The sequence below is a fragment of the Chiloscyllium punctatum genome, chromosome 9 (genome assembly GCF_047496795.1).
Source record: "Chiloscyllium punctatum isolate Juve2018m chromosome 9, sChiPun1.3, whole genome shotgun sequence".
Taxonomy (NCBI): domain Eukaryota; kingdom Metazoa; phylum Chordata; class Chondrichthyes; order Orectolobiformes; family Hemiscylliidae; genus Chiloscyllium; species Chiloscyllium punctatum.
The window spans coordinates 109,349,913-109,376,128 of NC_092747.1; the positions used below are offsets into that span (position 1 = coordinate 109,349,913).

At 41.8% G+C, this 26,216-nt stretch overlaps 1 protein-coding gene across 2 annotated transcripts in view; it reads right to left on the reverse strand.

The window, feature by feature from the left end:
• The window catches only part of LOC140481585 (solute carrier family 15 member 1-like), a 59,716-nt gene that overhangs the window by 12,263 nt on the left and 21,237 nt on the right, over window positions 1-26,216 (reverse strand). For both annotated transcript variants that reach the window (XM_072578017.1, XM_072578018.1), the window contains 10 exons: window positions 25,997-26,077; window positions 20,120-20,202; window positions 13,390-13,476; window positions 11,788-11,877; window positions 9,449-9,493; window positions 9,328-9,360; window positions 9,144-9,232; window positions 5,943-6,024; window positions 4,910-5,032; window positions 218-367 (listed from right to left, as the gene is read on the reverse strand). In XM_072578017.1, coding sequence (XP_072434118.1) covers window positions 218-367; window positions 4,910-5,032; window positions 5,943-6,024; window positions 9,144-9,232; window positions 9,328-9,360; window positions 9,449-9,493; window positions 11,788-11,877; window positions 13,390-13,476; window positions 20,120-20,202; window positions 25,997-26,077 — 863 coding nt within the window. The remainder of the gene's footprint in view (window positions 1-217; window positions 368-4,909; window positions 5,033-5,942; window positions 6,025-9,143; window positions 9,233-9,327; window positions 9,361-9,448; window positions 9,494-11,787; window positions 11,878-13,389; window positions 13,477-20,119; window positions 20,203-25,996; window positions 26,078-26,216) is intronic.

Consider the following 26,216-nt stretch of genomic DNA (forward strand, 5'->3'; position numbering starts at 1 on the left):
GCCTGATACACAGTTTTCACCAACCCTGCAGAAACTATCATCTGGTTATCAGAAAATCTGGCTTCCATTTCCCCATCTAGATCACATTCTCATTACTAAAGTAGAAATTAATACTTAAGAAGTATGTACACCAAGTTTTTGTACAGCACTTCTTTAATAAGCTAGGAAATATAGTGATGCAAGCATATTATCCCACCTTATCCAGATTTATACTAACCAATAGCACGTCGATGAACGGCAAGTTTGTTACTAGGAGTGTGTGACGTGTTCCATTCCGAATTTTGTGTTGCAAGGTTCTATTAACGGCTCCATAGGAAACTACAAGACTCTTTATATCGGCTGTCGTAACAATAGTATACTCAGTTGCCTGTAAAAGAATAAGCTTATGAATAGATTGACAAAAATAAGCAAGAATTTCAAAAGAGGCTGCTTCGATTTCAACGACATCAGATGGTCTGTGAATCTATGTATGTATAGATTTGGGCTTTAGGGTTTACTTTGACAAATCCTCCCAGCCTCATGGTCTAACACCGGAGAAAAATGGGAGTTGCAGCACTCATCCACCTTAAGGATCTCCCAGAGGGCACATGTCTCCTTAACAGCACCATCCCCAGTTCACATGGTAGCACTTGGACTCAAAGTGTCAAATGGGTTCGAGGCTCACGCCAGATACCCAGCCCTACTTTCGAGTGCAATACTGAGGGCGTGCTGTCCAGTCCAAAGGCAGAGAGCTTAGCAGGAAAGACCGTAAGCAAGCAGTGACAGACGTTTAAGGAGGTAATTCATGACTTTCAGCAAAAATATAACCCAGTAAAGAAGAAGAATTCTAAAAGCAGGAAAAACCAACCAAGGAAATTGAGGAGAGCATAACATTGAAAGGAAAAAGCATGTAAGGAGGCAAAATTCAGCGATAGCCCTAAAGACTGGGATAAATTCAGAATCCAATAAAGGAGGATGAAAAAGATAATAAAAATCCAATAAAGGAGAACTAAAAATCATATTAAAGACAGATAAAGTAAACTCTGAGAGTAGACCTTTAGGAATAGAAAATCTGATAATAAGAGCTCACTTAAATATATAAGGAAGAGAGAAGTCAAAGTGAACATACAATTATAGAAGCCGTACACTGCAGAAGAGGACATTCGGCCCATCGAGTCTGCACTGACCCTCCACAGAGCATCCCACCAAGACCCGCTCCATCGCTGTAACCCAGCATATAATTTTTGCTATGGCTAACCCACCTAAACTGCACATCCCTGGACATTACAGGACAATGTTTAAGCGCAGCCAATGCACCTAACCTGCATATCTTTGGACTGTGGGAGGAAACTGGACCACCTAGCAGAAACATACAAATTCCACACAGACAGTCACTCAAGGATGGAATCGAACGAGGGTCCCTGGCTCTGTGAGGCAGCAGGGCTAACCATAGTGCAAAAATACCATCATAGACCCCTTAGAAAATGAATGTGGGAGACAATTATGGAGAACAATGAAATGGCAGAGAAGTTAAACAAATATTCTGTATCAGTGAATTATGGTGGAAGATACTTCTAACCCCAGTAATATACAGGATATACAGGAGATAAAGTAAGTATCATCACCATCATTAGATAAATAGTATTAGACAAACTAATGGTGCTAAAGGCAGACTAGTTCCCTGGCTCCCTGGCCCTCCAAGGATACTGACCCTTTATCCCCTTCTCTGTCAGGCCAGATTACCTGAAAGTGCTGGGAATATGATTCAGAGTGGCCAGGACATGCACAAACATTTGGGAAGAGTGTATTGCCAAGTGAGGCAGCAACTGGGCTTTTAGGAGCACTGCTCCCTTTCTACTGTGGGTAAAAACCTGGTCATCAGATGTGAAGCACTGTCTCTGTTGTTGTAAATGGCACAGGTCTGGTCCATTCCCCAAATCTGTGCCATTATAGTCACCCGAGCCATCTTCTATTTCACCTGGAGGTTTTAATTGGACCTTGTCCACAGGGACACCATGTACAAAGCTCTGGATAAGGGGGGGGAAGAATGTATCCAATGCCATCTTTGTGTGCATGGCTGCATCAAGCTGTGCATGGACCCTTATTACACAAACACCAAGTGTCACGGTGTACTGAGGTTCTACCTGTCCCCTGTGTTGCGAAGGAAAGTACTGGTCTGCTGCCGTGGAATGCTCCAAGTAGTTGGACCAATCCATATCATCTGTCCTTTGACCACAGATCCATCAGGAAGTGGTCAGCACATAGCGTCATCAAGACCCGACGGGAAAAGGAGAGGGTGAATCCTGTTGGATTGTTCCCTGAGCAGACTTTCAAAGTCATTTGCCAGAATGCATCAGCACCAGAACTTTCCAACAAGCACCAAGACATTGCTTGGCTGCTGGTGAGATCCTTCATGTACATCCAATGCACGCTGCCATTGAAGTGGCTGCAGGAGGGTTGTTGAGTGGGGGTGGGGGGGGTGGGTGAGGGGGAATGGCATAGTGACTGTCACGCATCTTCTTCTGAAATGTGCCTTTGCAAAGGAAGTGTGGAGAAAGATGGATTGGTTTTTATCGAGATTCATCCTGAGCAGCTCCATGACGTGAGACTCTGTGCTGTACAGTCTGTTCTCTGGTACACAGACCGAGACAAACATCATCTGTGTCTGGAGCACTATCAACTTCATTAAAGATGCTCTTTGGTCTGCCTAAAACTTGTTGGTCTTTCAGAGCAAGGAGTTGACCTTGACAAAGTGTTGCAGACTGGCACATTCCAAGATCCACGTGCTGAGGGACATACTAAAGCTAAGATGCAGTGGGGAAAGACGACAGAGTATGCTGGGGGTCTATTCTGTTATTGGACCCTCCAGGCGCCTCAAGTATATGTAATTAGTACTTTGCAGAGTTAAGAAGTACCTTTGAATTATTGGATCTTTTGGGACAGACAAAATCCAATGTTTGCTTTTCTCAATAATCTAAGAATGTACAGAACCAAACTTTTATATTGACTATGTATGTATATACAGGTATGAATAAAGTATATTTTTGAAATAAAAATGTAGCCACAGACAAAATGGATGCGTTGGTTATAATTTTTCAAAAGCCAAGGGACTCTGGAGAAGCACCAGAAGACTGGAAAATTGCTAATATGACTCCTCAATTCAAAAAGAGAGGGAGGCAGAAAGTGGGTAGCCATAGGCCAATTAACCTCAAATCTATTGTTGGAAAATATTGGATTCAATTATTAAGGAAGTTATAGCATTACATTTGAAAAATCGTAATCCAATTAAGCAAAGTCAGCATGACCTCATGAAAGGGAAATCATACCTAACTAATTTATTAGAGTTTTTCAAGGGAGTCTCAAACAGCTAGAGGGAAACCACTAGATGTATTGTATTTGGTCTTGCAGTAGGCATTCAGAAGGTCCTTCACAAACGTCATAAGAACCCATGGAGATGTTGGAGTTAGTACAATGGAGCAGGTAGAGAATTGCCTACTGGACAGGAAACAGCAAGTGGGGATAAAAGGTTCTTTGTTTTCAGGTTGGTGACCTATAACCAGTGGGGTTCCACAGGTATCAATGTTGGGTCCACAATTGTTTACAATATATTAATGACTTGGAGGAAGGAAATGTAGCCTAATTTTCAGACAGCACAAAAAGTAGGTGGGAAAGCGAGTTGTGAGAGGAATATAATTTACAGAGGGATATGAATTAGTTAAGCGAGTGGGCAAAAAGCTGGCAAATGGAGTATAATATATGAAAATGTAAAGGTGTCCATCTTGGTAGGCAGAACAAGAGAAAGTATTATTTAAATGGAGAAAAAAAAACTACAGAAAGCTGCAATGAGAAGAAGCTTGGGGGGTACAAAACAATTGGATTTTCTGAAGACCTTTGATAATGTTGCATACAGGAGGTCACTAAACAAATTAAAACATTATGGGATTGGGGCAATAAAGTAGCAAGGGCTGGGGATTGGTTAATAGACAGAAAGTGAGAATAAATGAATTATTCCTAGGTTGCCAGGCAGTGACTAGTGGGGTATGGTAAGGATCAGTGCTCGATCCCCAGCTGTTTACAATTTATAACAATAATTTGGCAGCAGGAACCAAATGTAATATTTCCAAGGTTGTATATGATACAAAACTTGGTAGGAATGTGAGCTGGTGAAGAGGATGCAAACAGGTTTCAAGTGGCTTAAACAGGTTGAGTAAATGGACAAGGCTACAGCAGATGGATTATAGTATGGATAAGTGTGAGGTTATCCACTTTGAGAAGAAGAATACACATGCACAGTTTTTTTCTCAAATGGTGGGAAATTGTAAGGTGTTGATGTCCAAAGGGACCTATTTGACCTTGTTGATAAATCATTAAAAGCTAGAATGAAAGTGCAAGAGCAGTTCAGGAGGCAAAGATAAGATGATCTGAATGCAGGAGCAAAGAAGTTTTGAATGAGTTGCATAGAACACTAGTGAGATGACATCTTGAGCACTGTGTACAGTTCTGGTCCCGTTAACAAGGAATGGATGCACTTGACATCGAGGAATTACACCAAAATTCACTAGGTTGATTCTTGGATGGTAGGACTGTCCAGCAGGCAGAAATTGAGAGAACTGGATCTATACTCTTTGGTGTTTGGAAGAATGAGAGATGATCTCACAGAAAAGTACAAACTTCTTAGAAGTACAGACAGAGTAGGTGCAGAAAGTATGTTTCTCCTGGCTGTGGGGTCTTACCAGAGGACAAAGTCTCAGAATAAAAGGCAAGCCTCCTGAGATGAGGAGGAACTTTTTCACTCAGAGGGTGATGAATCTTTGGAATATCCACTGATTGTGTATTTTTTTGCACTGCTTTCCCAATAGATTCAATAACATATTGCTGGATGACATATCTAAAAGCGATTACTTGAAGGCAGCACATGATTCCTACGCACCTCTGATGGTTTCAGTGAATAATTCTCGGAAACTCCTTTTAGTGTTACATCGACTGACAAATTACCAACATTGACGACTTTAATTTGACTTTGATCAGCAGCAGGGAAGATCGGAAGTGTTTTCTGCAAAGAAAGAGACAAGATGCAGCTGGGAACATACTGTATAATTATAATGACAGTTGAGACCCAGAATTTTATACTGAACATTTTGTCTCCTATACCACACCACTTCTATACATAGGCTGCAATTACGTTTTTAGTTTTGAAAGGTGTTTAATGAATAAAAAGCAAGCTTCCTTAAACGTGTCACAACAAGATCTCACTGGTCACAGAACTCTCAATATTGCTTTTAGATTGCAATTGCATCGCCTTTGGCTTCTTCCACAGGTAGGGAGAGAAGTGGAATTCTCATCAAAATTTCTGTTTAACAACCAGAAAAGGCTGAATGGCCTTTTGTGCTGTAATCCCAAGGCTTTTTTTCAGTGGGATCCCTGACTTTACATAGAATGAGTGGCCAATCAGTGGCCAAGATCCTTTGCAAGTGAGAGAAACAGAAAAGGGAATTGATAGGGTGGTTATTACAAGGATGTTTCCCTTGTTGGAAAGCATTCCATCACACTCCTGACTTGGGCATTGTAGGTGGTGAACAGGCTTTGGGGAATCAAGAGGTCAGTTACTCACTGCAAAATTCCTAGCCTCTGACCTACTCCTGCATATTTCTGAGATTTACTCATGGGCTTCGCTTGCAGCAGTAAGTGATCACTAATACCTGAAGACTCAGGGCCAGCTCGGTGTATACCTGGAGTAAACAGGTCACATTGAGGTTTGGAGCCTGCAGGATGTTCAGAGATATCTCTTCTCTTCCTCTCATACATTGTCACTCTCCTGGAGAATGTGGGGAGCAGATTATAGGTCCTTTGTTATTCTGAAGTAACTGCAACCAGCACAATACCTATGCTGTCACTGTTCTCTTTCTCTGCCAACTGCACACCACCCCCAACCTCCCAGCTTCCATTGATGTCATGGTACTCACATCAATTTGAAGTTGCACCAAAGCAGCAACAATAAATGCTAAAGCTGCAAGAAACATCCCGACTGTCATCTTCCTTAGGGGCCTGAAATCAACACAAACAAAATGCAGATATGAATTTTACAGCAGGCAAATTAACCTTTGGCCCAAATGGTCCATACATGCAACACATAAAACAGTGATTATTCTCCAAACATCAGGCAGTATATCAATGTAATTAGTACATTCTCTACCCTCTTTGCATAAGCCTCCACTCACCCTTCTTCATCTCAATCTGTCAACGTATCCTTCTATCCTAATGTGTTTGCCTAGCTTCCCCTTAAATATATACAATCTTCATCTCAACAGCTGTCTTTGGTAATAAATTTCATTTTCTTTCTGCATAAAGAAATTTCACCTCAATTTCTTGCAAACTATATCTTATATTTATGGTCATTAGTTTTTAATTTTCTCAGAAGTGGAAACACCTTCTCTATGTGTGATTTAGTGAACCCTTTTATAATTTTAATCTTTTATAACCTCTTTATAACATAAGCTCCATAACATAAGCTAACATAATCAACATTCAGCCTTTTCTATTCTAGGAAGGGATGGAGTTCCAGTCTGTGCAATCTTCCCTGACAGTAGAAATGTTAAACGTAAATAATGTTATTATGACAATGCTTTAGTATGAACTTTTTTGAGAATTCCTATTGAAAGAATTGTGGAAATGATTCACTGGAAAATACTGAGGAGTTACCTGGACCCTTTTTTTATAAAAAGGTGGTCTCAAAAATGGCACACTAAGATTTGTATTTTGAAGTTAAAAATCCCACAACACCAGGTTATAGTCCAAGAGATTTATTTGGAAGCACTAGCTTTCAGAGCACTGCTCCTTCATCAGGCAGGTTGTCAGGTGGTGAAGGAGTAGCACTCCGAAAGCTAGTGCTTCCAAATAAACCTGTTGGACTATAACCTAGCATTGTGGGATTTTTAACTTTGTACACCCAAGTCCAACACCGGCACCTCCAAATCATTGTATTTTAAAAGTATTTTTTGGAGGTTACGTGGCTTAAACAAATTGCATAGACGTATTTACTGGAAATCACACGCCTGGGTTTATGATTGTCAGGAATTAGTTTTTGCTGAAGGGATACAGGCTGTGGAGAGAAGAGTTATTCAGCTCATTTTCTAACTTTCTGAAAAAAGCCTTTTCGAGGTTCCAGCCTGAGTCTTATGCTGAAAAGTCTTTGAAAGTGTTCTTCATGACATTTTGTCAACAAACTGTGTCTGCAAAGTTCCCTGTGAAATTGTCTTTGTTTAGTGACAGCAGTCTACTGGAGGCTGACTGAAAGCCATCTTAAACATTTCTTTTTCTTCCAAGGACTAACAAGTATTGACCAAAGTGTTCTTTTAGTCTCTGCAATGAAAAAAACACTTTCTGTTTGTCTCTGTATATTGGATTATTTACAAGGGTTAATATTTGCATCTGTGCAAATTGTGTGTCAACCAGATTTGCATCTGTGTTGATTAAGTCTTACTTCATAATAAACCAATAATTTTGTTGATTATTAAAGAAACTTTTGATGGATCTTTTATTTCTAAGCCTAATAGAGATAATGTTCTAACTAGCCATATCAGTAACTGGATAAAGCATTCACCCAGTTGTGATTAGTGGACCTTAGCAGTAATAAGTTGATTAGGTTTATGACCTTGATTGTGTAAATGGCAGGTTCACAGGGTAATTTGATTTGTATGGCAAGGTACAACAAGCAAGTATTATGTAGAAATAATGTACATCTGACACGGTTTTTTTCAGAACCTCTAGTTTACAATGTACACCTTATATATTCACCTGTCGGCATTTTGCAATCTTGCATATATAATAGGTCATCATTCTTGACTGTGGCAAGTCGTTGGCATGACATACTCTGTCATTACTCCCTTTCCCATGACATTGAATGAAACTGTACTCGTATTTGCCCTCTTTTTAAATATTTTCCTGGCCATGGTACTTCATTCATTAAGCACTTTGAGATGTCCAGTGGTTGCAAAGTGTGCTCGATAAATATATGTCCTTTATTTCTTTAATTTCCGTGCTAACTCTGACATATTCACGTTTAGTGTAATGTTAAATTCACCTTGCATTGCCATTGGCTATTCATATTGACCAAGAGATTACATCATAAGGATTTACTAGATTCCCACTTGTGGGAAGTCAAACACTAAATAATGTTAGTAATAAAAATGTGAAACTGTCACCTGTCTAAATGCCAGTATAAAGTGTTCTTGTTCTTTCCTTAATTCTGGCCAGTCTAATGTGGTACCAGACAATTCCAGGATGGTGCATGTCTACAGAGAGGGCTAATTTATACAATTGGGTGAAGGAAACTTATATTTTCCAGCTCAGTGCTTAAAATGGAAATCCTGCCCAAACAGAAATCTCCCTCAACAGGCTGCAGATTGTGATCAAAGTATACACTGCCATAATTAAATACAATCATTCAGCTAAGGTTAATAGATGTGTGAACACAAGCACAATGGTTTTACAAATTAATTTTTGAAGTGACTATTGTCTAATTGTTTTGCCAGTCACCACTGAATGACAAGCTGAATTTATTTAGCATCCTGAGATGCTTCATAGGAGTGTGTTCAGATTAAATTTGATAGTGAGCCATGTAAGGAAATAGATTAGCCAAAGAGGTAAGTTTTAAGAAGTGCTTTAAAGGGGCAAGGAGAGGTAGGGGGCTGGAGAGTTTTAGGAAGGGAATTCTAGAGCTCTGAACATCTGGTGGTACAACAATAGATAGTTAAGTAATGAAAATTGGGAATACTGTAGAGATCAAAATTGGAAGCGCGGAGCGATTATGAAAGTTAGTACGACAGGAGAATGTTACAGAAATAGAGAGAAGCGTGACAACATGGAGAGATTTGATACTGAAAGCAAAGTCTCTAACCATAGAATGAAATTAGTAGAGGATGCATGAATGGCCAGCATTGGAGAAGCAGTGCATTCTGGGAGAATTGTAGGTGAGAGAGAAATAATCTTATCCACAGATCCATACTGGAGTTCGAGCCAAAATTTATCTGCTACATGGATTCAGTATCCACAGTGGTCAGTTTATCTGGCATACACCATATTTACCCTATCCAATCTGCCAAGACTCCAGCTAGCCAATGCAGAGTTCTGAAAGGATTATTTCTCTACCACATTGTTACACTCACGTGAAGTTGAAGTTGCATTTAGCAATCAAGGGATAAACGAAACCATCGACAATCGGAACCAAGATCAAAATGAGGATTGGGTTGACTGTCTGTGCAAAAGTCAGAAGCAAAATCAATCAGATCATTCCAAGAGAACTAGCTGCTTCATACTGAGAAATGAAATGGTAAAACATCAATTACACACCTGCATCTGATCAGGTTGAATGTCAATGGCTCCCTGCACAAAAGAAAAGTTTAATAATCAGTACAAGCCCAGTAAAAACATATTAATTGTTGTAAGTGCATCATATTAATTAGTATCTTACAAAATCTCCATCCATCCTGGTTGCTTGAAAGGTCCACCTCGAGCCCTGTAGGAAAATCCACAATCATTAAAGATCACATTTCTTCACAAGAGATTAGAAATTAGTTAGTTACATCATACACAAAACCTTGGGCACTAAAACTAGACTTTCAGTACAGTATTGAAGGGTGCTGAAATATCAGAGGTGCTCTCTCACCTCCATCCAAGGCCCCAAAGGAGTATCCACATCCATCGAAGTTTCATCTGCACTTCCACAGATGTCATTTATTGTATCCGTTGCTCCCAATGCGATCTGCTCTGCATTGGGGCGACCGGACGCCTTCTCGCAGAGTGCTTCAGAGAACATCTCCGGGACACCTGCACCAACCAACCCCACTATCCCGTGACCGAACATTTCAACTCCCCCCCTGCCTGCTCACTCTGCTAAGGACATGAAGGTCCTGGGCCTCTTCCACCACTACTCCCTCACCACCTGATGCCTGGAGGAAGAACGCCTCATCTCCTGCCTTGGAGCCCTTCAACCCTGCAACATCAATGTGGACTTCACCAGTTTCCTCATTTCCCCTCCCCCACCTAACCCCAGTTGCAACCTTCCAACTCAGCACTGTCCTCATGACCTGTCGCACTTGTCAATCTTCCTTCCCACCATCCACTCCACGCTCCTCTCTGACTTAACACCTTCACCCCCACCTCTATCCCTCCATTGCACTCTCAGCTACCTTCTCCCCAGCCCCACCCCCTTCCATTTATCTCTCCACCCCCGAGGCCCTCAGCCTCATTCCTGATGAAGGGCATTTGCCTGAAGAGTCGATTTTCCTGGTCCTCGGATGCTGCCTGACCTGCTGTGCTTTTCCAGCACCACTCTAATCTTGAGTCTATTCTCCAGCATCTGCAGTACCCACTTCTGCCTATCAGAGGTGCTGTCTATCAGATGAGACCCTAAACCAAGTACCCGTTTGCCCATTCTGATGGACTTGAAAAGTTTTGTGGCATAATGTCTGACTCCACAAATGTGAATTTAGGATGGTATGTTGTCAGGGGTGGAGGAAGAGCACCCTGAGAAAGCAGAGTGAACAACCAGCAGTTATGATCCACATTGGTATGATGACATGGGTGAGAAAAGGGAGATGGTCCAGCCGTCACAATTTAGGGAACTAGGTCAGAAATTAGCAAGCGTCATTTAAAAGGCAGTAATCCCCAGATTACTCTTGGTACCACCTACACACAAGTATGAAAATAGGAAAACAAAGCAAGTGAATGTGTGGCTGAAAAGATAATGCAGGAAGAGAGCTCTAGATTCCCAGAATATTCGAACAGCTGTGCAGAAGATGAGATCTGCCACTGGAAAAGTCGTACCTAAATAGAGCCAGGGCCTGATTCCTTGCAGGACCATTTGCTAGTGTCATTCGGAATAGTTTAACTAATTCAGTAACATGTGGGAACAGAAAGTAATAACAGCAAAGAATACCAATGTAATCAGCATACTGGGAGAGATAGTTAGTGTTAGAGTATGAAATATTACATTATCATGTGGGATCAGAGTAAGGGAGAAGTTAAGGTCTATATTAGCATTATAGTGCCTGTATGTGAATGCACATATTATGGTAAATACGATTGGTGAGCTACTGATGCAGATTGTCATGCTGACATATGATGTTGTGTCTGTAATAGATTTGGCTCAAACAAGGATAAGACTGGGCACTAAATATTCCCAGAGTTGAAAAATGTCGTGCTGGAAAAACACAACGGGCCAGGCAGCATCCGAGAGCAGGAGAATCGACGTCTCGGGCATAAGCCCTTCTTCACGAATGAGGCTGGTGTGCCTGAAGAAGGGCTTATGCCCGAAACATCGATTTACCTGCTCCTCGGATGCTGCCTGGCCTGCTATGTTTTTCCAGCACGACATTTTTCAACTCTGGTACTCCAGCATCTGCAGTCCTCACTTTCTCCTATTAAATATTCCCAGCACAGATAGGAAAAGAAAAAAAAAATGTAATAGCATTGAAATAGGTGAACAGTACCAAAGAAAGAGAATGAGGGGTTAAGGACAAAATCAATTTGGCTAAAGGATCTAAATGCAATTTCTTTGCTCAGTGTACCTTACAGGGTAACAAATAATGGGAAGGACATAGAGGAATAAATTTGCAAGGAAATTACTGAGAAAACATTTACGATTTAGTGATTACCCATATTGTAAACTTTAGATTTGATACAGAAAAGAATGAGGAACAATTCAAAGTAAGAATAATTTACTGCATGACAGCCAATTTCAACAAGGTAAGAATGGATCTGACACAGATAAATTAAAATCAAAAACTGGCTAGCAAAACAGTAACTTACCTGTTGGTCAAATAAAGCCCAGAACATAGGCAATGGAAGATACAGAAACAACACTTTCAGCACCATCTTGACCTGAGCAATCAAATGTTCCTAAACCAGTTGATCAAAAAAAAACAACAATGAGACACAGGCAAGGGGACTCCTTTCAGACTTATCTATTTCCCAAGACAGGATATGGGTGGACTGCTGACTATCAGACTTGATGACACCAATTCTCTCACCATGAGAAACAGCGAATGTGCATGAAGCCATTAATGATGGAGACATGTTGAATACACACAGTTACAATTTCAAATATATTACACCAGCTTACTCATCAAGAACACGGATCAGCAATAACAAGTCCATCATGGATTTCAGCTTTGTGTTACATAGTTGCTGACATGTTTTCTATGCTGATATGTTTATCACATAGACAGGTACACCACACAGACACAGACACATTCACCATAGCGACAGACACACCACAGAGACAGATACACCACAGAGACACAGACACATTCACCATGCAGACAGATACATCACACAGACAGATACCATGTAGATACACCACACAGACACAGACACAAACACAGACACATTCACTGCACAGATATAAGTACATGGGAATGTGATGGCTCAGTGGTCTTATTGCTGCACTGTTAGTCCAGAGACCCAGGTAATGTCTGGGTACCTGAGTTCAAATTCTGCCATGGCAGATCATGGAATTTGAATTCAATATAAAGAAAACCTGGAATTAAGAGTTCAATGATGACCAATTGTTGGGAAACACCTATCTAGTCCTTTAAGGAAGGAAACTGCCATCCTTACCTGGGCTAGCCTGCATGTGACTTCAGAACCATGGCATTGGGGTTGACTCTTAACTGCCCTCTGGGCAATTAGGGATGAGCAATAAATACTGGCCTATATATTAATGTATAAATAAAATTCACTACGGAGTCATGTTTATTTTGTGGACACTTTTGCCATGCCGACATGTTTACTCTGTTCACACATTTATTATGCTGACTTTCTTTTCCAATGAGCTTTCTAGAATTTTGAACACTGCTCGTTTCTTGAGTTTTTCAGAATAACAAGACCATGAAGTTGTGACTTTAAATTAGAAATATCATTATTAAAAATATTGACAAGCATCATTAGGCCTCAGACAAAGCTTCAGTTACATGGAAACACTAGGTAACCTGAAATGTACTCCTTCGTGCAGGAAGGATAAAGGGATAAAGGAAAGTTAGGTAAGAGTATTGAAAATTATGGGCGGGTTTGAATTGAATATATGGTGTGGAATGTTTCTATTGGTGGGTAACTATAGGATATAGATTTGAGGTAATTGGCAAAATGAACAGAGTTGAGGAGAGTCTTCTTTAATACAGTGAGTCGTTATGATCAGGAATGTGCCGACTGAAAGGGCATCAAAGGCAGATTGAATAGGAACTTTCAAAAAGCAATCGGATAAAGTCTTGAAGGGGAAAAGGATTGTCAGGCTATGGGGTAAGAAATCCTATGGGAATAATTAGAGAGCTCCTTTGAAAAGACAGAACAGGCATGTTGATATGATTCTACAATTGGAAACCTACGAAAGTAATACTTAACCCACAAACTCACATCATATTTCTCTGCAGCCCAGTCCATAAAGTGCTCCCGTTTGGGAAATTGGTTGCTACGATGCCGAAATCTGTTCTTTAGAGCAAACTGTTGAAAAACAATGATTTAAGATAAATGTTATTGACAATGTTACATTGCATGCTAAAGGAAAGCTAACCAAGTTAAGTCTGGCATTTAATTGTTCACTCACACCTACGGGATACTATCAATGGAACAGAGGGAAAATGGTAGGTCAGTATGTGTTGGTGGGACATGGATTGATATATTTGAGTTTCCAATACCAGTTTCCTTCCATGCATGGGATTTGGCATTTAAAAATATGATGCCAGAATTTTTCAGCTTCAGGGGCAAGCTGTTAACTTGAACTACAATGTTTCATCTCTGGAGACTCCTATCTTGAACACAGATGATTTTGAACATACAGCACTGGAAAGGCCATTCAGCCCATGTGGCCTCTGCTGGTGTTAATGCTCCACACAAGCTACCCACCAATCCTTTTCATCTGATGAGTAGCCTTCTGTTTCAGTGACTCAATGGATTGTATAGACATTTATATTACATAGACAATAGCATTCTCACCTCTGAGTCAAAGCTTTGTATTTTCGGTTTCAAGGACAGAATCACAAGCTGTCCAGTGCACTATGAGTGCTGCCGTGTCAGAGGTACTCTCTCTTAGATAAGATATTCAATTCAGATCCTCTCTCTGTTGTCAGGTGCATGAAAAGATCCCCTGGCCACTATTTCAAACAGGGTTAGTGATTGCTCCCTGATACCTTTGCCAATATTTATCCCTCAGTGAGCAACATGAAAACTGATTATCTGGCAAATATCACATTGCTGTTTGTGGGAGCTTGCTCTGCACAAATTGACTGGAACATTTTCCTCATTATATCAGTGTATACATGATAAAAACACTTCACTGGCTATAAACCAATTTGAGATATCTGTAGTTGTTAAAGGTAGCATAAAGGGGCAAACCTTTAATCCTCCTATTTTCTATTTCTGAGTTTTAATGCAAATGTGTTAATCACCTCAATTTTTCCCAAAAGTCTGCATTGTGATGAGGCTTTCTTCATGTTATGTATGGGGCATGTTATAGGCAGATCATGGAAACTAATTGCCCCAATTAATAAGTAACTCCGTTAATGTTTCGTCTGATGACTACCAAGATGGTGGAAAATGAACTAGATGGAATTTGGAGTTTACTTAGCCATTAGTTCCAATAGGATGTGCTGGTGTGAATTTGCCAATCCCATTTCATATAAGACCTTGGATGAGGAAACTGCAAATCTAGCTTGCATGGCACACGGCACGAGAAGTTAACAATATTTTGACTTCTACTATACACCAAGCATCAACAGTGATATGGATACACCTGTAAGTTCACAGGTTAGGGAGTAACCTGCATGGGAACACGTGCCAAATATTGGAAGATTATTGAGAAGTCAAAGGCATTTGAGACTTAATGTCTAACCGATGTGGTAGATAGTGCGGAGATGTGAGGAGAGAGCAACTTGAGAAAGCCAGGAAGAAAAGTTTGGAGACAAATAAAAGGGGAAGAAAAAAGTCAATGTTCCTAAGCCTGATGGTGTGCTGGACATAAAGTTGTCTGTTCTGCAAATCATCGTATAGTAAACCAACATGGTGGAAACTTCTGTGATCAAAGATCTGAGCAACACAAGAGAATCACTGCATACTGTTGCAATATTTCCACAATGGATATAATGTCTAGGCTATTGCTTGTGGAGCAATGCAACATTAGAGGCAATTGATATAATAAGCCACTAATAATTAAAATCAGGAATTCATGAGAAATTTCTTTATCCATGCAGCAAGTGGTGAGAATATGGAAGTTGCTTAAAGAGTGATTGAGAGGACAGGCAGAGGAGGATGACAGATAGAACATAGAACACAGGACATAAAATATTACAGCGCAGTACAGGCCCTCCAGTCCTCGATGTTGCATCGACCTGTGGAACCCATCTGAAGCCCATCTAACCCACACTATTCCATTTTCATCCACATGTCCATTCAACGACCATTTAAATGCCCTTAATGTTAGCGAGTATACTACTGTTGCAGGCAGTGTGTTCCACACCCCTACTACTCTCTGAGTAAAGAAACGACCCTCTGACATCTGTCCTATATCCATCACCCCTCAAATTAAAGCTATGTCCTATCATGCTAGCCATCACCATCCAAGGAAAAAGGTTTTCACTGTATACCATATCTAACCCTCTAATTGTCTTGTATGTCTCAATTAAGTCATCTCTCAAGCTTCTTCTCTTCAACGAAAACAGCCTCAACTCCCTCAGCCTTTCCTCACAAGACCTTCCCTCCAAACTAGGCAACATTTTAGTAAATCTCTTCTGCACCCTTTCCAGAGCTTCCACATCCTTCCTATAATGCAGTGACCAGAACTGTACACAATACTCCAAGTGCAACCGCACCAGAGTTTTGTACAACTGCAGCATGACCTCATGGTTCCGAAACTCAATCCCTCTACTAATAAAAGCTAACACACTGTATGCCTTCTTAACAACCCTGTCAACCTGGGTGACAACTTTCAGGGATCTATGTGCCTGGACACCGAGATATATCTGCTCATTGACACTACCAAGAATCTAACCATTAGCCCAATACTCTGCATTCCTGTTGCACCTTCCAAAGTGAATCACCTCACACTTTTCCACATTAAATTCCATTTGCTACCTCTCAGCCCAGCTCTGCAGCTTATCTATGTCACTTTGTAACCTACAACATCCTTCTTCACTATCCACAACTCTACCGACCTTAGTGTCATCCGCAAATTTACTAACCCATTCTTTTACGCCCTCATCTGGGTCATTTATAAAAATGGCAAATGGCAGTGGACTCAAAACAGATCCGTACAGTACACCACTATTAACTGAACTCCAGGATGATCTTTCCCATCAATCACCACACTCTGTCTTCTTTCAGCTAGCCAATTTCTGATCCAAACCATGAAATCACCCTCAATCCCATGCCTCCATATTTTGTGCAATAGCCTACCAAGGGGAACCTTATCAAATGCCTTACTGAAATCCATATGCACCACATCATCCCCTCTATCCTCATTCAACTGTTTAGTCACCATCTCAAAGAACTTAATAGGGTGTGAGAGGCACAACTTCCCCTTCACAAAACCATGTTGATTATCCATAATCAACTTATTCCTTTCCAAATGATTATAAATCCTATCTCTTATAACCTCTTCGAACACTTTGTCCACAACTGAAATAAGGCTCTTTGGTCGATAATTACCAGGATTGTGTCTACTTCCCTTCTTGAACAAGACAACAACATTTGCTATCCTCCAGCCTTCTGGCACTATTCCTGTAGACAATGACAACATAAAGATCAAAGCCAAAGGCTCTGCAATCTCCTCCCTGGCTTCCCAGAGAATCCTAGGATAAAGTCTATCCAGCCCAGGGGACTTATCTATTTTTACACTTTCCAGAATTGCTAACACCTCCTCCTTGTAATCCTCAATCCCATCTAGTCTAGTAACCTTTATCTCAGTATTCTCCTTGACAACATTGTCTTTTTCAAGTGTGAATACTGACGAAAATATTCATTTAGCACTTGCCCTATCAATCTCTGACTCCAAGCACAACTTCCCACTACTGTCTTTAATTGGTCCTAATCTTACTCTAGTTATTCTTTTATTCCTGATATACCTGTAGAAAGCTTTAGGGTTTTCCTTGATCCTATCTGCCAATAACTTCCCATATCCCTTCCTGGCTCTTCTTAACTCTTTCTTTCGGTCTTTCCTGACTAACCTGTAACTCTCAAGCGTCCTAACTGAGCCTTCACATCGCATCCTAACATAAGCCTTCTTCTTGCTCTTGACAAGAGATTCAATTTCCTTAATAAACCATGGCTCCCGTGCTCAACAACTTCCTCCCTGCCTTACAGGTACATATTTAACAAGGACATGCAGTAGCTGTTCCTTGAATAAGCTCCACATTTGAATTGTCCCCATCCCCTGCAGTTTCCTTCCCCATCCTATACATCATAAATCTTGCCTAATCACATCATAATTGCCTTTCCCCCAGCTATAACTCTTGCCCTGCAGTATATACCAATCCCTTTCCATCGCTAAAGTAACATAAATGAATTGTGGTCACTATCACTAAAGTGCTCATCTACCATCTGGTCGGGTTAATTACCCAGTACCAGATCTAATATGGCTTCGCCCCTCATTGGCCTGTCTACATACTGTGTCAGGAAGCCCTCCTGCATACATTGGACAAAAACTGACCCATCTAGGGTACTTGAACTATAGCATTCCCAGTTAATAGTTGGAAATTTAAAGCCCCATAACAACTACCCTGTTGTTATCGCTCCTATCCAGAATCATCTTTGCTATCCTTTCCTCTACATCTCTGGAACTATTTGGAGGCCTATAGAAAACTCCCAACAGGGTGACCTCTCCTTTCCTGTTTCTGAACTCAGCTTATAATATCTCAGTAGCCGAGTCCTCAAACGTCCTTTCTGCAACCGTAATACTGTCCTTGACAAATAATGCCACCACCCCACACCCCCCTCCACCTTTTACCATCTTCTCTGTTCTTCCTGAAACATCTAAATCCTAGAACTTGCAACAACCATTCCTGTCCTGTCTCCAAAATGGCCACAACATTGAAATCCCAGGTACCAAAACATGCTGCAAGTTCACCCACCTTATTCTGGATGCTCCTGGGGCATTGAAGTAGACACACTTCAAACCAACGTCTTGCTTGCTGATGCCTTCATGCCACTTTGAAACCTATTTTGGGTCTTGCTACTCTCAGCCTTCTGTATACTTGAACTACAATTTGGGTTCCCACCCCCTGCTGAATCACCTAAACTACCAAGAATCTTACCATTACCCAGTACTCTTTATTCCTGTTGCTCCTTTCAAAGTGAATCACTTCACACATTTCCGCATTAAACTCCATTTGACACATCTCAGCCGAACTCTGCAGCTTATCTGTGTCCCTCTGTAGCCTATAACATTTTTCCGCACTCTATCGACTTTAGTGTGATTGGCACATTTACTAACCCATCTTTCTTTGGAAGGCCCTCATCCAGGTCATTTGTGCAATAGGCTACTGTTGGGAACCTTGTAAAATGCCTTTCTGAAATGCATATGCACCACACCAACTGCTTTACTTTCATGGTCATCATCTCAAAGAACTCAATAAGGTTTGTGAGGCATCACCTATCCTTCACAAAACCATGTCGGCTATCCCTAATCAACTTATTCCTTTCTAGATGATTATAAATCCTATCTCTTATAACCTTTTCCAACACTTTACTCACATTCGAAGTAAGGCTCACTGGTCGATAATTACCAGGGTTGCCTCTACTCCCCTTCTTAAACAAGGAACAACATTTGCTATCCTCCAGTCTTCTGGCACTGTTCCTGTGGACAATAATGATAAAAAGACCAAAGCCAAAGGCTCTGTAGTCCCATCCCTGGCTTCCTAAAGAATCCTAGGATAAATTCCATCTGGCCCAGGGGACTTATCTATTTTCACACTTTCCAGAATTGCTAACAGTCCTCCTTGCGAACGTCAATCCCGCCTAGTCTGAATAATTGAAGGAGAAAGGAATTGAAAATGATGTTGAGGGATGAGGCGTAGTAAGTTAGGAGGAGGATCGTGTGAGGCCTAAGCACCAGCACTGATATTTTGAGCTAAATAAACTGTTCTCTGATATAGAATTCTACGTTGAAGGTAATGCTTTCAAGTGGCTGGACATTGTAACTCAAGTTAGCAGTTTGTTCCCATTGTCAGGAAACCATGAACATAAATCTTTAAGTGCCTAATCCAACACTAATTCAAAATATGTCTTCTCCCTGATGAGCTAGCTATTTTAAGCATGCTTCCTTATTTTGCATTGAGTTCTCCATGGTGAACTTTAAATCATAATTTGTCATACTTCCCCATTGTGTAACATTGTTCTCTCCACTACCTTTTTGCAAAATTGCAAGTCATCCCATGGCTATCACAAATAAAAAGGCTGATATACTCTTTTGGCACACACAATGTCCAAGGTGCAAGTTTTGTTTCCTAAGAGTCAGCTTACAAGGAAATGGTAACATTAGAGTTAGGTGCAGCGCTCAAAATATAAATGTCTGTGCAATGATCTAGATAGATGACTTCAAATCCCATTGCAGCAACTAGGAATTTAAAATTCTTCAATTAAACCAGGCACCAGCATTGAGCTGGAGGTACTTGGACCTTTATTGATTAGAGACTAACCAGCATATGAAAGTAGACCAAACACCAAAAGATGCTAAGTCCTCAGTTGCTGAGGGGAATTAATTAAATAAATTTCGGTTTTAAAAACAAAAGCCATTGTTATAAAGGGTGGCCATACAGCTGTCAGATTGTCATTAAAAACATTTGGGTCACCAATATCCTTTGATCTTAAGGGAAGGGAACCTGTTGACCTTATCTGGCCTGGTCTATATGTGACTCCAGACCCATAGCCAAATGTTGGCATTTAATTGCCATCTGCAACAGCCTTGCAATGAAGGACAATAACCTTTTGGCCACTCCACTGGCAACCACATACTGTGAGTTCATTAAAAAATATAATTTTGCCACAAACAAAATAAAAATTCTGGGAGAAGCCAATAAACATCATCATCTTTCTCAGTGTTCCATACTGACATGATCATTAACCTGTAGTACTTAATTTCAGTCTTATCACTTACCCATATGCACTTGCAAACTTTAAGCATAATATTCCCCTCGGGTGTAGATTTCATATACAAAGGACTTCCTCCTATAAATACAACTGAAACACATAACATGACAGGGTAAGTAGATTATAATTGTTTTGCCTGATATAACATGAAATGTATATACCCTTCTTTGATAACAGCATGGAGTTTTCGTGCCAAGAATGTGCATTGAGAAATCACATATGGGAGGGTTTCCATCTCTGACAGTCTCTCTGGGGTTTAACCACATATACTCCACCTCAAACTCTCCCATCCAGTCAAACAGCACTCTCACCTCCTTCATGTTTTCAGAATAAGGAGTTGGACTAAGTAGATAGCTCTTTCAAAGAGCTGGCAGAGATATGATTGGCCAGATCCCCTCTTCCCGCTCTGTATCATTCTATGTGAGCACATTCAAGAAAAAATGTAATCATAAAGTCTTTACATCTCTTACAATAGGCTCTAACTCTAACATCTCCTCAACTCCCACCAATCCTGAACTGCTATTTTATTCATACATGAGATGTGGATGTCCCAAGTTCCCCTTGAGAAGGTGATAGTGAGCTGCCTTCTTGAACTGCTATAGTCAACCTGCTATGGGTTGACCCACAATGACATTAGGGAGGGAATTCCAGGATTTTGACCCAACAACAGTGAAGGAACAGTGATATATTTCCAAGTCAGATGGTGAGAGGCTTAATAGAACATAGAACATAGAACAATACAGCACAGAACATGCCCTTCGGCCCACGATGTTGTGCCAAACATTTGTCCTAGTTTAAGCACCTATCCATGCACCTATCCAATTGCCACTGAAAGGTCACCAATGATTCTGACTCTGCCACTCCCACAGGCAGCGCATTCCATGCCCCCACCACTCTCTGGGTAAAGAACCTACCCCTGACATCCCCCTATACCTTCCACCCTTCACCTTAAATTTATGTCCCCTTGTAACACTCTGTTGTACCCGGGGAAAAAGTCTCTGACTGTCTACTCTATCTATTCCCCTGATTATCTTATAAACCTCTATCAAGTCACCCCTCATCCTTCGCTGTTCCAATGAGAAAAGGCCTAGCACTCTCAATCTATCCTCGTATGACCTATTCTCCATTCCAGGCAACATCCTGGTAAATCTCCTCTGCACCCTCTCCAAAGCTTCCACATCTTTCCTAAAATGAGGCAACCAGAACTGCACACAGTACTCCAAATGTGGCTTTACCAAGGTCCTATACCAAGGTCCTATGCAACATCACCTCACGACTCTTGAATTCAATCCCTCTGCTAATGAACGTTAATACACCATAGGCCTTCTTACAAGCTCTATCCACCTGAGTGGCAACTTTCAAAGATCTATGAACATAGACCCCAAGATCCCTCTGTTCCTCCACCTTACTAAGAACCCTACTGTTAACCCTATATTCCGCATTCTTATTTGTCCTTCCAAAATGGAGAACCTCACACTTGACAGGGTTGAACTCCATCTGCCACTCCTCAGCCCAGCTCTACATCACATCTAAGTCCCTTTGCAGCCGACAACAGCCCTCCTCACTATCCATAACTCCACCAATCTTCGTATTGTCTGCAAATTTACTGACCCACCCTTTGACTCCCTCTTCCAAGTCATTAATAAAAATTACAAACAGCAGAGGACCCAGAACTGATCCCTGCGGAACTCCACTTGTAACTGGGCTCCAAGCTGAATATTTACCATCTACCACCACTCTCTGACTTTGACCAGTTAGCCAGTTCTCTATCCAACTGGCCAAACTTCCCACTATCCCATGCCTCCTGACTTTCCAAATAAGCCTACCATGGGGAACCTTATCAAATGCCTTACTAAATTCCATGTACACTACATCCACTGCTCTACCCTCACCCACATGCTTGGTCACCTCTTCAAAGAATTCAATAAGACTTGTAAGGCAAGATTTACCCCTCACATATCCGTGCTGGCTGTCCCTAATCAAACAGTGTCTTTCCAGATACTCATAAATCCTATCCCTCAGTACCCTTTCCATTACTTTGCCTACCACCGAAGTAAGACTAACGGGCCTGTAATTCCCAGGGTTATCCCTATTCCCTTTTTTGAACAGGGGCACAACATTCGCCACTCTCCAGTCCCCTGGCACCACCCCCATTGACAGTGAAGACGAAAAGATCATTGCCAACGGTTCTGCATTTTCCTATCTTGCTTCCCACATAATCCTAGGATATATCCCCTCAGGCCTGGGGGACTTGTCTATCCTCAAGTTTTTCAAAATGCCTAACACATCTTCCTTCCTAACAAGTATCTCCTCTAGCTTACCAGTCCGTTTCATACTTTCCTCTTCAACAATACGGTCCCTCTCATTTGTAAATACGGAAGAAAAGTACTCATTCAAGACCTCTCCTATCTCTTCCGACTCAATACACAGTCTCCCACTACTGTCCTTGATCGGGCCTACCCTCGTTCTCGCCATTCTCATGTTTCTCACATACGCATAAAAGGCCTTGGGGTTATCCTTGATCCTACCCACCAAAGATTTTTCATGCCCTCTCTTAGCTCTCCTAATCCCTTTCTTCAGCTCCCTCCAGGCTATCCTGTTTCCCTCCAATGCTCTGTCTGAACCTTGTTTCCTCAACCTTATGTAAGCCTCCTTCTTCCTCCTTACAAGACATTCAACCTCCCTCGTCAACCAAGGTTCCCTCACATGACCATCTCTTTCCTGCCTGACAGGTACATACATATCAAGGACACGTCGTATCTGTTCCTTGAAAAAGTTCCACAATTCAACGACATCCTTCCCTGACAGCCTATGCTCCCAATTTATGCTCCTCAGATCCTGTCTTCCGGCATCGTATTTACCCTTCCCTCAGTTGTAAAACCTGCCCTGTTGCACGCACCTAATTCTCTCCATAACCAAGGTGAAAGTCACAGAATTGTGGTCACCATCACGAAAATGCTCACCCACTAACAAGCCCATCACTCGTCCGGTTCGTTACCAAGTACTAAATCCAATATGGTCTCCCCTCTGGTCGGACAATCTACATACTGAGTTAGAAAAGCTTCCTGGACACACTGCACAAACACCGCCCTGTCTAATCTACTTGATCTAAAGAGCTTCCAATCAATATTTGGGAAGTTGAAATCGCCCATGACTACTACCCTGTGGTTTCTGCACCTTTCCAAAATCTGTTTCCCAATCTGTTTCTCCACATCTCTGCTGCTATTGGGGGGCCTATAGTAAACACCCAACAAGGTGACTGCTCCTTTCCTATTTCTGACTTCAGCCCATACTACCTCCAAATGCAGATCCCCCTCGAACTGCCTTTCTGCAGCCATTATACCATTTCTAATTAGCAACGCCACCCCCTCTTCTTTTTTACCACACCCCCCTCCCCCCCCCCAATCCTACTGAAGGCTTGGAGGGATGTGGTGGTGTTCCCATATATCAGCTGCCCTTGTCTTCCCGATGGAAGTGGTTTGGGTTTGGAAGGTGCTGTCCGAGGATCTTTGTTGAATTTCTGCAGTGCATCTTGTCGATAGACACAATGCTGCGACTGAGTGGTGGAGGGAATGGATGTGGTGCCAGTAAAGCAGGCTGCTTTGTTCTGATGGTGTCAAGCCTCTTGAGTATTGTTGGAACTGCACCCATCCAAGCAGGTGGAAAGTATTCCCTCACACTCCTGTCTTGTGCCTTGTAGATGGTGGACAGGCTTTGGGGAGTCAAGGGGTGAGTTATTCACTGTTATTCTTAGCCTCTGACCTGTTTTTGCAGCCACTGTGTTAATGTAGTGACTCCAGTTAAATCTCTGGTCAATGATAACCTTGAGGATGTTGATACTGAGGGATTCAATAATGATAATACTATTGAATGTCATGGGGAGGTGGTTAGATGTTACTTGCCACTTGTCAGCACAAGCCTGGATATTGTCCAGATTTTGTTCCATTTGATCATAAACTGCTTCAGCATCAGAGTATTTGTGAATGGTGCTGAACATTGTGCAATCATCAGCGAACATTACCACCTGACATGATGTTGGAGGAAAGGTCATTGATGGAGAAGCTGAAGATGTTTGATAGCGCTGTAGATGAGACCTTCCATCATTTTACAGATGATTGAGAGTAAACTGATGGGGTTGTAATTGGTCGAGTTGAATTTGTCCCGCTTTCACTGTACAGGACATACATGGGCAATTTTTCACATTGTCGGGTGGATGCCATTATTGTAACTGTACTGGACGAGTTTGGCCCAGGAAGCAGAAAGGTCTGGAGCACAAGTCTTCAGTACTATTGCCGGAATGTTGTCAGGGCCCATGACATTTGCAGAATCCAGTGTCTTCCACAATTTCTTGTTCTCACGTGAAGTGAATAGAATTGACTGAAGACTGGTATCTGTGTTGCTGGGGAGCTCTGGAGGAGACTACAATGGATCATCCACTTGGTAACTTTGGCTGATCATCCACTTGGTACCTCTGCGAATGCTTTAGGTTTAATTTTACACTGCTGTGTTGGCCACTTCCATCATTGAGGATGGGGATATTTGTGGAGCTTCCTCCTCCAGTAAGTTGTTTTAATTATTCACCATCGTTCAGGGCTGGACGTGGCAGGACTGCAAAGCTTAGATTTGCTCCGCTGGTTGTGGGATTGCTTGGCTCTGTCTATCTCTTACTGTTTATTCTGTCTATTGTGTGAATATGAAATGCATGAGAGATAAAAGTCTTCCTTGTTATTAATGATTATCTATAAGTATGATACAAATTGTTGCCATATATCAAATGTAGGAGTGAATTACTGCAGATGCTGGAGTCATGCACTAGCAGGACCCCAAACTTCTCGTAGCCGGTCATTTTAACACATCACCCTGCTCGCATCTGTCCTCAGTATGCTGTAGTGTTCCAGCGAATCACGCTAGTGTTTTCAAATAAACCCATTGAACTATAACCTGGTGTCATGTGATTTTTGACCATCTTCAGACTTGGCACTTTCCAGCCTTCTGGACTTAATATTGAGTTCAGCACCTTCAAATTGTGAACCTCCCTTGTTTTTGAGCTTGTTACATTCTGTTATCATGGCCTCTTTTCCCTCCCCTCATCCCAGGGGGACTGTCTATCCTTTCAAGTCTGGCAGTTGGACATACTGTTGGACACGTCATGAACCATCCGATGCCTGGAGGAAGAACGCCTCATCTTCCACCTTGGGACCCTCCAACCACATGGCACCACTGTGAACATCACCAGTTTCCTCATTTCCACCCCCCCATCACCACCTTATCCCAGTTCCAACTTCCCAACTCGGCACCGCCCTCTTGACCTGTCCTACCTGCCCATCTTCCTTCCCACCTATCCGCTCCACCCTCCTGTCCCATCTATCACCATTACTCCCACCTCCATCCGCCTATCGCACTCTCAGCTACCTCACCCCCCCCGCCACTTCCCATTAATCTTTCCACCCCCTCAGCTCACAGTCTCATTCCTGATGAAGGCCTCTTGCCTGAAACATCGATCCTCCTGCTCTTTGGATGCTGCCTGGCCTGCTGTGCTTTTCCAGTGCCACACTCTTGACTCTGATCTCCAGCATCTGCCAGTCCTCACTTTCTCACACTGTTGTTCTGCCATTCTCACATTCTGATCGCTTAGTCTAAACTATCTACATCTACTCTCCAGCACCCTACACCCACTATCCCCACACTCCTCTACCACAAACTGTGGTATAAATGCTGTCCCCTCCACACTTCAAGTCAGCTCTGATGAAGAGTCATCGAGACTCAAAATATTAGCCAGCTCTCTCTCCATGGATGCTGCCCGATTGCTTGGATCTTTCGCATTGGTTGTTTTCAGTTGCAATGTAGCCGATAGTTTCTGGAGAAGGGAGTAGATATGACTTACTCAAAGCAATTGCCATCAGGGCTGCTGGCACTCCAAAGGCAAGGGGGTAACATGCCTGGGCAACGTGACCACATTCTTGACCTAAAATATGGAAAGTATGACAAGGTTAGAATTCAACACTCAAAAAAAAATGCCATTACATTAGCATCACAACCATTTTGTTGCAGTTAGAGGAAAACAGTAGTGATAAAGGCTCATGTCTGGAAGTGCCAAGGTAGTG